The sequence below is a fragment of the Enhydra lutris genome, unplaced genomic scaffold, assembly GCF_002288905.1.
Source record: "Enhydra lutris kenyoni isolate GAN:26980312 unplaced genomic scaffold, ASM228890v2 scaffoldscaffold50, whole genome shotgun sequence".
Classification (NCBI taxonomy): domain Eukaryota; kingdom Metazoa; phylum Chordata; class Mammalia; order Carnivora; family Mustelidae; genus Enhydra; species Enhydra lutris.
The window spans coordinates 15,062,050-15,075,034 of record NW_019154134.1 but is presented as its reverse complement, the minus strand read 5'-3'; the positions used below and the strand labels follow the sequence as shown (position 1 = coordinate 15,075,034).

The 12,985-nt window shown below is 34.7% G+C and overlaps 1 protein-coding gene across 1 annotated transcript in view; it reads left to right on the top strand.

Moving 5' to 3' along the window:
- The window catches only part of LOC111156970 (ADAM metallopeptidase with thrombospondin type 1 motif 6), a 300,261-nt gene that overhangs the window by 253,057 nt on the left and 34,219 nt on the right, over positions 1-12,985 (top strand). Inside the window, exon 20 of the mRNA XM_022518156.1 lies at positions 10,660-10,789. Within this exon, the coding sequence (XP_022373864.1) occupies positions 10,660-10,789 (130 nt within the window). The remainder of the gene's footprint in view (positions 1-10,659; positions 10,790-12,985) is intronic.

Sequence of the window (12,985 nt, the reverse complement as noted above, 5' to 3'; positions counted from 1 at the left end):
CTGCAGCAAATTCACAAAAGATACAGCAGAATGTTCTACGTTTTCGATGGAAACACAGTGACATTGGTCATTTTCCATAACAATTATTACTAAGTTGTTTGGACCTAACTACTTAATAAGTAAAACTCTTAGATATTTTTTTTTTCTGACTAGGAGGGCTGTGAAAAAATTACTGAGACATTAAGGGTGTCATGAACCAGGAAAGTTTGAGAACTCTAGATTTAAGGTAAAATGAGTATATTAAAGTAGATAGAAATTAGTCATCTCCCTTTCTTCCAATAGATGTTGAAATTCATTTCATAAAAGGAAAAAAATGCCTATAAACTCCTTAATCAGGGTCCTGGTGATGTTCAGAATTTAAAATCAGAGCCTCTTCTGTGCTTCCAATTAAGGAACTAGAGGTCTTGAATACTGTGTAAACCTTTCCTTCATATTTGCATTAAGTTTTCCTTCTTTTGTGTCCTGAATATGTTTCCTTCACCCATCTCTGTTAGTTCAGTTTAAGATTGGTGGGTGATTAAAGCAAAGAAGAAGAAGGAGAAGGAGAGGAAGAGGGGGTGGGAGAGGGAGAAAGAAAAAAAGAAAGAAAGAAAGAAGAAAAAAATACCCTAAATATGTAAAAGAGAACTGATAGTGAATTTTTCTTTGTAATTAACTACCTAACAAGTTTATGTAATAATCTACACAATTTCATTTCATTTCATTTCATTTATTTTATTTTATTTTAGATTTTATCTATTTGAGAGAGAGAGCAGGAGCAGGGAGGAAAGGGAGAGAGAGAGGGGGAAGCAGGTTCCCTGCTGAGTAGAGAGCCAATGTGGGGGCTCAATCCCAGGACCCTGGGATCATGACATGAGCCTAAGGTAGATGTGTAACTGACTGAGGCACCCAGGCGCCCCTACACTATTCTGTTTATTAATGACATAATTTTCAAGTTATTTTAATAAATCTGTCATGCAGATTGTTTTGGCCTGTTTAAAAAGTTCGATATTTCTACATTGTTTCTATGGAATATATGTTATATGTTTCATTTTTGAAAATGACACAACACAAAAATAATGTGCACTTAAAAGTACAGCAGTTTGGGGTGCCTGGGTGGCTCAGTTGGTTAAGCGTCTTTGGCTTGGGTCATGATCCCAGGGTCCAGGGACTGAGTTCCACATCAGACTCCCTGCTTAGTAGTGAGCCTGCTTCTCCCTCTCCCCCTGCTCATTCTCTCTCTCTCTTTCAAATAAATCAAATCTTCAGGGGAAAAAAAGGTATAGTAATTCCATTATAACAAAACAATTTTAAAATTGTCTTTTAAAGGTAATTATTAGAAAAAATATAATACAATCTTTAGGCTCATACTAATATCTGACTGAAAGAAAACATCTCTCATAGTACCAGATAAAATAGGTAAATGCCTTACATTTTCACAGATGTCCTTTTAATTTCTTCACTAATTCTAAAATACGTAACATCTTTTTAAAAGATTTTATTTTCGAGCCTCCTGGGTGGCTCAGTGGGTTAAGCCTCTGCCTTTGGCTCAGGTCATGATCTCAAGGTCCTGGGATCAAGCCTCGCATCAGGCTCTCTGCTCAACAGGGAGCTTGCTTCCCTCTCTCTCTCTGCCTGCCTCTCTGCCTACTTGTGATTCTCTCTGTCAAATAAGTAAGTCAATAAATCTTTTTAAAAAATTATTTTTAAGTAAACTCTACATCCAACTTGGGGCTCAAACGCACTACTCTGGGATCCAGAGTCATAGGCACTACCAACTGGGCCAGCTTGGCACCCCAAGCTACCTAACATTTTTAAAATCACTAATAATGGTCAATTCACACTATTAGTGAACTAACAGAATGTGCTTCAAACAAATGAGTGTTTTCAGAGTCTTTTATAAACACAATAATAATATGTAATATGTATTACAGCTTATAAATTATACACTGTAATTTTGATACAAATTCAGAGTGGAGAAGCCCCAAAATGGGGCAGAGAGAAGAAAACAAAATCCAATTGTTTTTCAAGATTCAAAGTAGACTTGATTGAAATCAAGTATGAAAGACATAAAAAGGTCAAATCTTATAACTAAGTTTACTTCTCTTTGATTTAGGACTTATCATCCTTAAGTTACTTTCAGATTTAAGTAAAAAATAACAGATGGAAATTTTAGTTTGAATAATTAGGAGGACTTTACTCATTGCCATTTATTTCCCTTTGAAGAAATATAGTTATATAGTTAGTTTTTAAGGAAAATTCCCTGCAAAAAATCCTTTCTGTTTGAAGTTACACAATGTACTATTGTTTGAAACTATGAGCGTCATTTTACATTTGATTCCTGTATACACCAACTTAGACATAAAATAGATCACTGTGATATTTTTAATAATACAAGCCCCTCATAGAAACTGACTTGAGTTTAGAAAAATAAAGATTTATATTCATCTGTGTTTGTTGTTCCCAGATTTTCTCTTTGGTCTTTGAAATGTAAAATAGTTGTAGGACTAGACAAACTCTATCATTGCTCTGCGCATGGCTTTTCCCTATTCACTTCTCCGGTATCCTCTTCTTTTAGGTCATTTTCAATGTTGGGAAGTAAGAGTGCCCTATAATATATGGGTTTAGCTGTGCCAGGCATCATAGCAGGGCACCTGTGAACATCTCAGCTCTGGATAGCCTTGTCTCTGTAGCCCTCAATGGCACTGGCTCAGTTATCATACATGGCCTGAAGAAGAGCAACAGCTCTAGGCAACTCATGCTCTTAGTTGGTTCACACTTCTAGAGGAAATGTTTGCTCATTTGTTTGTCTATAATAATTATTTCTATTTATCTTTTTACCTAAGCATGTGGCTTCTCTTATATAATACACTTAAAATTGTTTTTGGAATTCTCCTGTGCATTTTCAATATTATTTAAGCTTTCTAACTTCTTTTAAAAAGTCTTATATATGAAAGTTTGGTGTGTTAACCTGATTTTTTTTACTGTTACTCCTGCATATTTTGGCTTGCATTTTCTCTGATGTTAGGATGTATAGCTGAAGGCAAGAAGTCTCTGCTGACCCCAACATTTCCCCTGGTGCTATTTTCCTTCCTGTTTCATCTCGTTTCTATTGCTTTAGAGATTTTATTTTTCCCTAACATGATCAGGGCCTGCATACATGTTCACTCACTGAAAAACTTGGGTAAGGCTGAAAGCAAAATTTAAGTGCATTCCTATTGTATTAATGATTTGTGTGTCACAGGTCATGTTTCACTTCACAAACATTTTGTCCTAAATAGCATTTTTAACAGTCATAACATTATGCATCTTTCAAAATACATAAAATCCTTCTGGAAAAAAATTAAATCTTTTTATTTTGTTTTTATTTTTATTTTTTTAAACCTTTTTAAATGCAAACATCATCCCAATTTTATAGGAACTTCTGATATTACTATTCCCATGTTTTTTTATTTGAGTAAATTAGTAAGCTATACAGCTTTTTTATAACTCAAATCTGAAATATTTGCTCTTTGGTTCTAAGAAAGTAGCTGGTGTTATCTATAGCTAGAAGAAAAGCCTTGGGGATGCCTAGGTGGCTTAGTCAGTTAAGCCTCTGTTCACATCATGATCTCAGGGTCCTGGGATCGAGCCCCATGTTGGGCTCCTCATTCACGGGGGGAGTCTGCTTTCCCTTCTCTTTGCCCCTCTCCCTACACACACTGCTCTCTCTCTCAAATAAATAAATAAAATCTAAGAAAGAAAGAAAGAAAGAAAGAAAGAAAAAAAATAAATAAATAAAAAGAAAATGAAGGAAGGGGAAGGGAAGGAAGGAAGGGAGGGAGGGAGAAAGGAAGAAAGAAAAGCTTCTGGGCACCTGGCTGGCTCAGCTGGTAGAGCATGTGACTCTTGATCTTGGGGCCATAAGTTTGAGCCACACATTCGGTATAGAAATGTGTACTTGAAAATACAGTCTTTAAAAAAATAAAAGGAAACCTTTTCTATTGGTAATAAACTCAGCACAGTGTATAGAAGTTTAAGGTCTTCTTCTACTCTCAACATCATTTCTCTAAAATTTTTAGTAAAGTATCAAAAACAAGCTCCTATAGATCATGGAAATTTCTTTTTAGTATATTATGAGTCAATTCTTTACTGGAAACTTGCCTCTCACAAATTCCTATTTCTAGCTGTGTTCTGCCTCTTGACATGTTTACCCCCTATCATGTGTATGTCTATTGGTAAGAACCCCACCACTGAAACAAGACTACAAAACTAAAGGAATTTAACAAATGTGTGTTTTCCAGACTTATTGTTCTGTAGGAAACGGGGGCAAAGTGGATGTAAAAGGGAAAGAAACTGAACAACTGAATTGTGGCAAAGAAAAGAGGAGATAATTTTCGTAAAATTTTGAATCTGGAAGAAACATTAAAAATGATTTAATTTGATTGCCTTGTTTTACCCAAGAAAGTGAAAACTTACTTAGGTCATTTCTCTAAACTGCCCAGAACTCACAAAAAGGTATAATAACAAGAGAAAGTAAAAAGGGATAAGATAGAAAGAGTGCTTAAGATCACTGAAGATCAGGGAAAGAGAAATCAGACAACAGTATAACAAGATAGGAGGACCGTAAAACCAAAATGATTAGACCTGAAAATGTATTATTTTATTACATGAGGTACTTTCCATAATGTAATTATATTGGCACTTGTCTTATTCCCCCCATTTTAATGTAATCTTACTGAAGTCAAAACTATCTCACTAATTTTACCCCTTACGATAATGAAAAACCATGCCTTAGACATAGTAGGAATTAGGTGAGTTAAATTAAGTGAGACACTTCCCATGGAAGACATTCCTTTTAATATCTAATGAGTGGTAGAAAATCCCTCCAGGGAGGGGCATGTGTGTGGCTCAGTTAATTAGGTGTCTGATTCTTGGTTTTGGCTTGGGTCCTGATCTCCCAGTCATGAGATGGAACCCTGTGTGAGACTTGATATTCTCTTTCTCCCTCTCCCTCAGCCTTCCCCCGCCACTCACTCACTCTCTCTCTCTCTCTCTCTCTCTCTCTCTCACTTTCAAATAAATAAATGATATCTTAAAAAAAGAAAAAAAAAGATTCCCTCTTGGGTTAGTATGATTTCAAATAAATGCAGTATGTATATGCCCCACCCTACCTTATCATCGTTAAACAGAGTTGCTGCAGAAAAATACAATATTTTAAAGTTGCACTGTGTGTGTGTGTGTGTGTGTGTGTGTGTGTGTGTGTGTGTGCGCGTGCGCGCATATAATCCTGTGTTTCCTTGGAACATCTAGTTTTGCTTAGGACAGAAGGGAAGACACTGGGAAATACAGTGAAATGAAGCCTTTGAAAGATAAAAACTAGCAGGAAGCGATTCAGAAGAAGAAAGTATATGCCTGGAGCAGATAGGTACACTGGGTGCCTGCTGTTAGATCCAACGCAGATGGAGTTTACTCTGCCCTGCAAATGTGTGTGTCTGGCCAATAATCACACAGCACAATAGCCAGATTCCATCAGTGAGAGGCAGAGCAAAGAGAATATTCCCCTTCCCCCTGGCACTTATTGCTCTTTGGATGCTATCTACAGTGAAGATTTAAATTAACATTGCTAGCTATATGCTCTACATATTTTGGTTATATAGAGTGTTGTCTTGGTTGCTAGCTACTTTAGATGCAGTGGTTAAGCAAATTGTTGTCTTAGCCACCAACAACATTTGTAGTATAAGCTCAAACATTTTGACTTTTTTCTCCCCTCTTCCTCTTCAGAAAACTGTTTCTTGGGTAGATATGATACGCTATGCTGCTAGGTTAAGTTACCTAGATGTTGGTTAGCCCATCAATCCCAAGGATGCATTTATACCTCTCTTTATACCTCTTTTCATTATGGACTCACTCACATGTAGTTATAGACTGCTTACTCACCAATTGAATGGTCTAAGACTGGAATCCTGAGTCTTGAGAGTAGATATGAGAAGACTTAGAAGGTCTTTCTCCTGCTGCCCCATATACCTCTTGGTTTAACAGATTTCAAGTGAACTTTGGGTGGTAATTTATGAGCATCAGGTTCCCTCCTCTCTGCTTTTAAAATGATCAGCTGTTCTGTGAAAGACAATGTATTGCCAAATATTGTTACAAATGAGTATATAATAATTATAAAATTATTTAATTTTATGAAAAAAGAAAGAAGTGGGATATAAGAACATTGAACAGCCTATAAGAGGAATAGAGAAGGGATTGAAAAGGAGGAGAGGAAATTGAGAGGCACTGTGGTCTCTGGAACCTTTGCTCAGGATTGGCCCTAGAATGTGGCTGCTGAGCAGAAGACCCTATGGTCTTCACTTGAACCATTACCATCTCCGAGAGTAAGCATAGTGGTTGAAGGATTCCATCTAGACAGACTTGCAGTTCCCTGGGCTTCTATATAACTTTCCTGGGCTTTATGTTCTTTCAAAATACTAAAAGCCATTTCCTGATAGATAGCTAGAGCAGTGATACAAGTTGGGTACTCCTTCCTTTCACTGGACAAGAGAAACTTTGGTAGGAAAATAGATCATCTATAACTTTTTTTTAAAAAGGTTTATTTATTTATTCATTTGAGAGCATGAGCAGGGGGAGGGGCAGAGCAAGAGGAAGAGGGGAAGCCGACTCTGAGCTGAGCATGGAACATGTTGCAGGGATCGATCTCATGAGACTGAGATCATGACCTCAGCTGAAACCAAGAGCTGGTCACTCAACCCAGTGCCCTGGTCATCTGTAACTTTTAACTATTGGCTGAGAGTTAAATAGTAAATATAAGATCTGATAAATTTAAATTTAGAGACTAAAATTAATGGTTATGTTTGTATGTTAAGAACCATCATATTTGATTCTTTGATAAGCAAATTAGAAATCTCTAAACATATCCACCCATTTTAGAGAGTTTTAAGTAAATATGTATTAGTAATGACATTTTGGTACTTAAATTTCATGATATGAAACCATTAATTTTTTTAACCATGGAAGAGAGATTATGTTAACTAAATAAACAGGTATAGAATTTGCATCTGGTAACTTTAGATGTTTAAGAATAAAATGCAATTAGTACAGTTTTAAATTTGACCAATTATATTCCGTAGAACATCTGCATATCTCCAGGGGACATGGACACTAGATTACTAGAATTTTGTTTTTGATTAGGCATTTCTGACTGGCCATGTGCACATTTTCTGTTTTTGGTTATAAAACGTAAGTCTTTAGATTTGAAGACATAGTGATTTTTTGTAACTGGATGTAATTATTCTCAAGCTTTGAATCAACTTCTTAGCAATGTTTTACAGATTACTTTACAATATTTATTTTGTTTTACAGATTACTTTAAAGAAGCTATATATAAGAGGCTTAATCATATAAAAGATTCTAAACTCAATCATTTTTCTTTTTGACTTAGTTGAGATTATTTCTACTTGATCTGTATTTTCTACTTTCTAAAGCTAAAACCTTCATTTTCCTTAGTCCCAGAGTATGTGTTTCAAAAATCCATCCTAAATTAGGTGCATTGGTTTAGAGTTATCCTGTTGCTACTGATTTAAAAAGAAAAAAAAACAAAAACAAAAAACTGTGAACCTGCCAAGTGTGGGGGTAAAAGTTGGAAGGGGATTTTTATGCTGCTAGAGGAAGATAGATCAGCATTGTTAGAAGATTTGGAATAGATTCCTGGTATAGTCAGTTCTTGAGTGTGAAATACCACAATGTCTAATAGAACATTTTAGAAGAAAATTAATACAAGATGAATGCAAGGAAGAATGCATCTTCATGAAATATAGAGTAATTTCAGCTGTTTATTCAAGGACTTTAATTTTTACTTCATAAAAATTAGTGTTCTGAATTTTTATGAAACTGAAGTGAACCCCCAAAATGCCCAAATTCCTAGTTTTTAAGAAGTCTGGAAGGCATGACCAAAGTTAAGTCAATTTATAATTCTTAGCATTTAGTATCTCTTAACCACAGTTCCTTTTAGTGACTATTCTCTGTTGAATGAGTGAATGAATGAATGAATGAATGACTTGTCAACCACATTTCAGTGGCATGTTCAGTTTGTGTACTATGTAATTTTAAACTAATTATTGGATCCCACTAAAAAGCAAAATAGCCCTAAAAATAAAGATCCAGAACAAGGATATGAAATTATAGAAATTTTTTATTTTGTTCCTTTTGTGATTTTATTTACTTCCCAATTTTTCAACAATAAATGTTACGTAGTTAAGTTTTTCAAGATACATATGTGGTTGGAATTTATCTTAGGATCAGATATAAATCTCACCTCTAATAACTAATATTTCACCTGTGATTCAAATTACAGAGGCCTTGCTTTTACATTAAAGGCTACTTTTAAAAACTAATGTATTATAACCAAATGACATTTCGAGGGCTAATTTAAAAGAAGTAGAATTTTATCTTAACCTGTAGAAACTGAACTGATGTTCCTGACACTGATGCAAAGCAACATCAGTTTCATTTTGTAGTGTTGAAAATGTTTATTCTTTCCTGAAAAACAACCAAGTATTGAATTGAATGACAACTTTCTTATTGCAAATGTAATCAGATTTTTTATTATTAAATATAATTATCACAGATGGGTAAACTTATATAAGTCCTCTGTGTAAGTGGATGGTTTGAGTCCCCCTCTCCAAGTATAATCGTATTTGAATGGCTTTAAAAAAAAATGATCATCCAAACGTACAAAAATAATCCCCTACTCTCCCTAGTAGGAACAACATGTTGAACTAGGTGGATGAATATTCTGAGTCACTGTGGCAATTGGTAGTTGAATCCTATGACTAATGTTGAGATTTTTGTCTAGGTGGGTCACATGAACTTAGTTATCTGCCCACTGGAAAGACACAATGGGGAGATATTATCTGATGAATACTGTGGAACATGTGTGAATGGATTACAGTGATGCCTGATGTGAATCATTCTTCCCACAAAAATGTAAAGTTTAATAGTTTAAAAATTCCAAACTGTTGTCACATAAACTGAGATTTGGCCTATTCTAGGGGTTAGGACGGAATGAATACAACACATATTCTAAGTTATTTTGCCAGTAAGTTGTTGGCTATATTTTAGACCCCTAAATTTAGGAAAACCTAAAAATTTATTCAAAGAGATTAGTAAAAGTCTTGGGTCACTACAAATAGTAAAATATACCTTCTTCTACTACTCTCCACCACCACAGAGGCTCCAGGACTTAATAATTTTCCTAATCAGAGTCATAGATTTCTCTATCTTGCTTAGTTAAAAGTATGTGTAGCCTGATGTCTGAGGCACCCCACCTGCAGAATATTCAAGACTCTTAAAGGACGTTGGGGGAAGCATTGATATATGTCTTTTAAGGTGATATTTCCTTCACTGAATGATCCTATTGTACATTGATTTCCCTAATTTGAGATTAAAGTCTTTAGGGTATTATTAAAAGCAGATGAAAAAAAAAAAAAAAAAGCAAAACTGTGGGTTTGTATGGGGCTAGCTAGGTGTGAAGCTGTGGTTTCCTGGATACCGCTAATGCTGTTTTTATAACTCTTTCTGGCTAATTTCACTTACCTGGTTATAGAGATAAGAGGGGGATTAAGGGGGTAGTTTATGCTTTTATTTCCAATTCCAGGAGTAACCTGTTACCTCTATATGATCTGAAACATATATCATTGTTTTTAGTTTTACTTTTTCTCTGATATCTTGGTATACCTAGCTTTGCTTCTTTAGATTCCTTGACACTAAAGTAAAAATGAGCTTGCTTAAGTTCTATTCACTCAGGGATGTTTACAAATAACAGTGTGTTTGTGTGCATCTTTGAATTTTGTGAAATGTGAATAAGTTGTGGTGGATATCTTTGCCAATAAATAATAAACATATAGAATTTTACAATTCTTTTACAAACATATAGAATTTTACAAATTTTATAATGAGAATATTTTTAGCTGTGGCAAACAGTTCACATAGACTAATTTTTAAGACTGAGATAATAATCTTCTGAGTTATTATTTCAAGGAATATATATATAGCTGTTTGACAGTGGTATAATCAACAGAGGGCCAACTCTGTTAAAACAAACAGACTAATGCAGTCTAAAAGAGGCCTACGGCAATCTTTAAATTCTAGACTTTGTGGGCTTTTAGAAAAATAAATCTGTAAGTGGAAGAAAAAGAATGAAATGTGTGAATGTAGTGTGTTCCTGACAAAGACTAAATTGATGGGATTTGTCCTACAAAATACCAAAAAGTAAATTTGTCCCTATTGTCTTATTTTTAAATAGATAACAATCATTGTTTTGCATTGAAATGTATATTCATACATTTTATCTGATGACCTTCTGGGAAAATAAAGTTTGGTTTTTTGTTTTTTGTTTTTGTTTTTGTTTTTTTAAGGTAAGCACGAAGAAGAATACACAATGGGAATACAATGGGAATACTAATTGATTAAAATTACCTGAAAACAGTTATGTTTCTAAATATGAGAACAATAATTTTGCCTAAAATTGAAGTATAACGACCAGGCCTTCTCTCCTTTTTAGAGAAGCAGTCAAGTGTTTCTGGAACAGATAAGACAGCAGCGATCCAGTGAGGTTGATTCCCCAGAAGAAAGCTATGCATACCTAATTTATTGGAAAGTAAACTACTCTTCAATTAATGATGTCCTCTTTTTCTCAAGGTGTCCAAAGACAGGAGGTGGTCTGTAAAAGATTGGATGACAACTCTATTGTCCAGAACAATTACTGTGACCCAGACAGTAAGCCACCTGAAAATCAAAGAGCCTGCAACACTGAGCCCTGCCCACCTGAGTAAGTAAGAGTGTGAAGTTATAATTATTTTAAGTACAAAGAGAAGAATGCTTAGCTATTCATATTTGGAAACATATTCATATGTTAGAAAAGGGGATAAAGCATTTCGGAGGGTAAAGATTCCTATTTATCCATAGATTTCAGTTATTAACCCTTTTAAAACAGGAACATCCGTAGATTGATCCTGGCACAGTGCTGGAAATTACCAGATTTCATCAGTTCTAAGGCGTACCTTTTCACATTTTAACATCTTGGAGATTGAAATTCATCTTGCCATTGATAGTGTGTTACTTACGATAATAATCAGTATTGTTTTAATTTTTTTTAACAGTCTATAAAATAATGGTATCTTTTTTTTTTAATTATGGTACCTTAAATTCAATAAAACACAGTAGATTGGTATGCAGTCATATCTTTTCCAGATATTTATCCTAAAGGCCTAGAGACTCTTAAAATGTTTGGTAAACATTTTATAATGGAATATCAATGCTTTAATTTGTTGACCCAGTTTTAAGTTGTGTCATCCTAAATCATCCTATCTTCTGCATGTTGGGCACAGGCACGGAGGTGGACTTCAGACTCATTCTGTTGATTAATGTAGCAGTTACAGCTCTGTAAAGGGAGGTATAAGCTAACAGCCCATTCGTGTTAATGATGACTTTTTTAAAAATTTAAATTTAACACTGTGGACTTGCTGTCGGTGAGTCCCAATTTATAATCTGTAAGAACAGTAAAGTTTCTGGGCTGAGCAAAGGCATAATTAGAGACCCCTGCTTGACTCAGTTGGTAGAGCATGCAGCTCTTGATCTCAGGGTCATGAGTTCAAGCCCCATGTTGGGAATATAGATTACTTTTAAAAAATTAAAAAGAAAAAAGGCAGTGACTACATGAGAAAAGACAAAAATGCTGAAGACAAAGATACTGAGTTGGTCATGATCTCTATAGGGCTTTTGCCTGTTTGACAACTGTAAGACAGAACATGTGCAAATGGCATTTCATCCTTGTTTGAGAAATCAGGGTAAACTTTATCTCCTTGGTTAACTATCCAAACTTGAAATTAATAGGGAAAAGTATGCAAATGAATTTATATATCTCAAGCTCTGTAGAACTGAAGAGAAAAGCTCTATATGCAGTAACGACAGAGAAGTCACAGTAAAGGATTCAGGTCCCTAATGTGTTTAAAGCAAGATATGTTCCTTATCTTTGTTTCAATACAATAATGCCTTATGAACTTTCATTTCCCAAAGTCAGTGTCTGTCCAAATATTTGAATCTCAAAGGGAGATATTACTGCTAGTGTCTTGAAACAGTTTAGGGCAGTGACTACCAAACAAAGAGCACAAAGAATCTAGAGTGAAAGTAGTTTTTATTCTAGGACTTTATTTATTTTTTAAGATGTTATTTATTTATTTGAGAGAGAGAATGTGTGTGTGGGCAAGAGAGACAGAGAGCTAGAGAGCACAAGCACAAGCAGGGCGGAAGGGCAGAGAGAGGGGAGACTGGATCCCAGAACCCTGGGATCTTGACCTGAGCTGAAGACAGGCGCTTAATTGACTGAGGCACCCAGGTACCCTATTCTAGGACTTCTAAAATTTCATGTTTCTTTTTTTCAAAATATGATCACAGTATAACTAATTTGTTAAAATCCAGACCCAGGAAAGTATAGAAATATGACCTATAATATGTATTACAAAGACATTTGATTTTTTTTTTAATTTTTAAAATTTTTTTAAAATTTGATTTTTAAAAAATTTTTAAACATTTTTCTCCTTTCTGCCAATTATTTTTATAAATTTAACTCGAAAGAAATGGGAAGACTATATAAACTCATGCATAGAAACCAGGGCCAAAATTTTGTTCCTTCCCATGTTTCCAACAACTTTCAACATTACTTTCATATAGTTGTACATCTCGACTCATCAAGTTAATTTCCTGACACTCAGGATTTTAAGTATTGTGTTTGGTATTTGATCAGCCATTTAAGACCTCTGAGTGGTCCTGGTCACACCTGTTTTATTTTGGCTTCAACTTTTTTACTTGTTTCAGCTGAAATGCTATTCAAAAATCCTTTGAGATTTCAGCGGTTTATCATTCTGTCCCACATGTTGTAGGCTTAGATATTACATTGGAATTGTTTTGTAAATATATATGTGTATGTATATGTATACCTATGTGTATACTATATATATATACTATA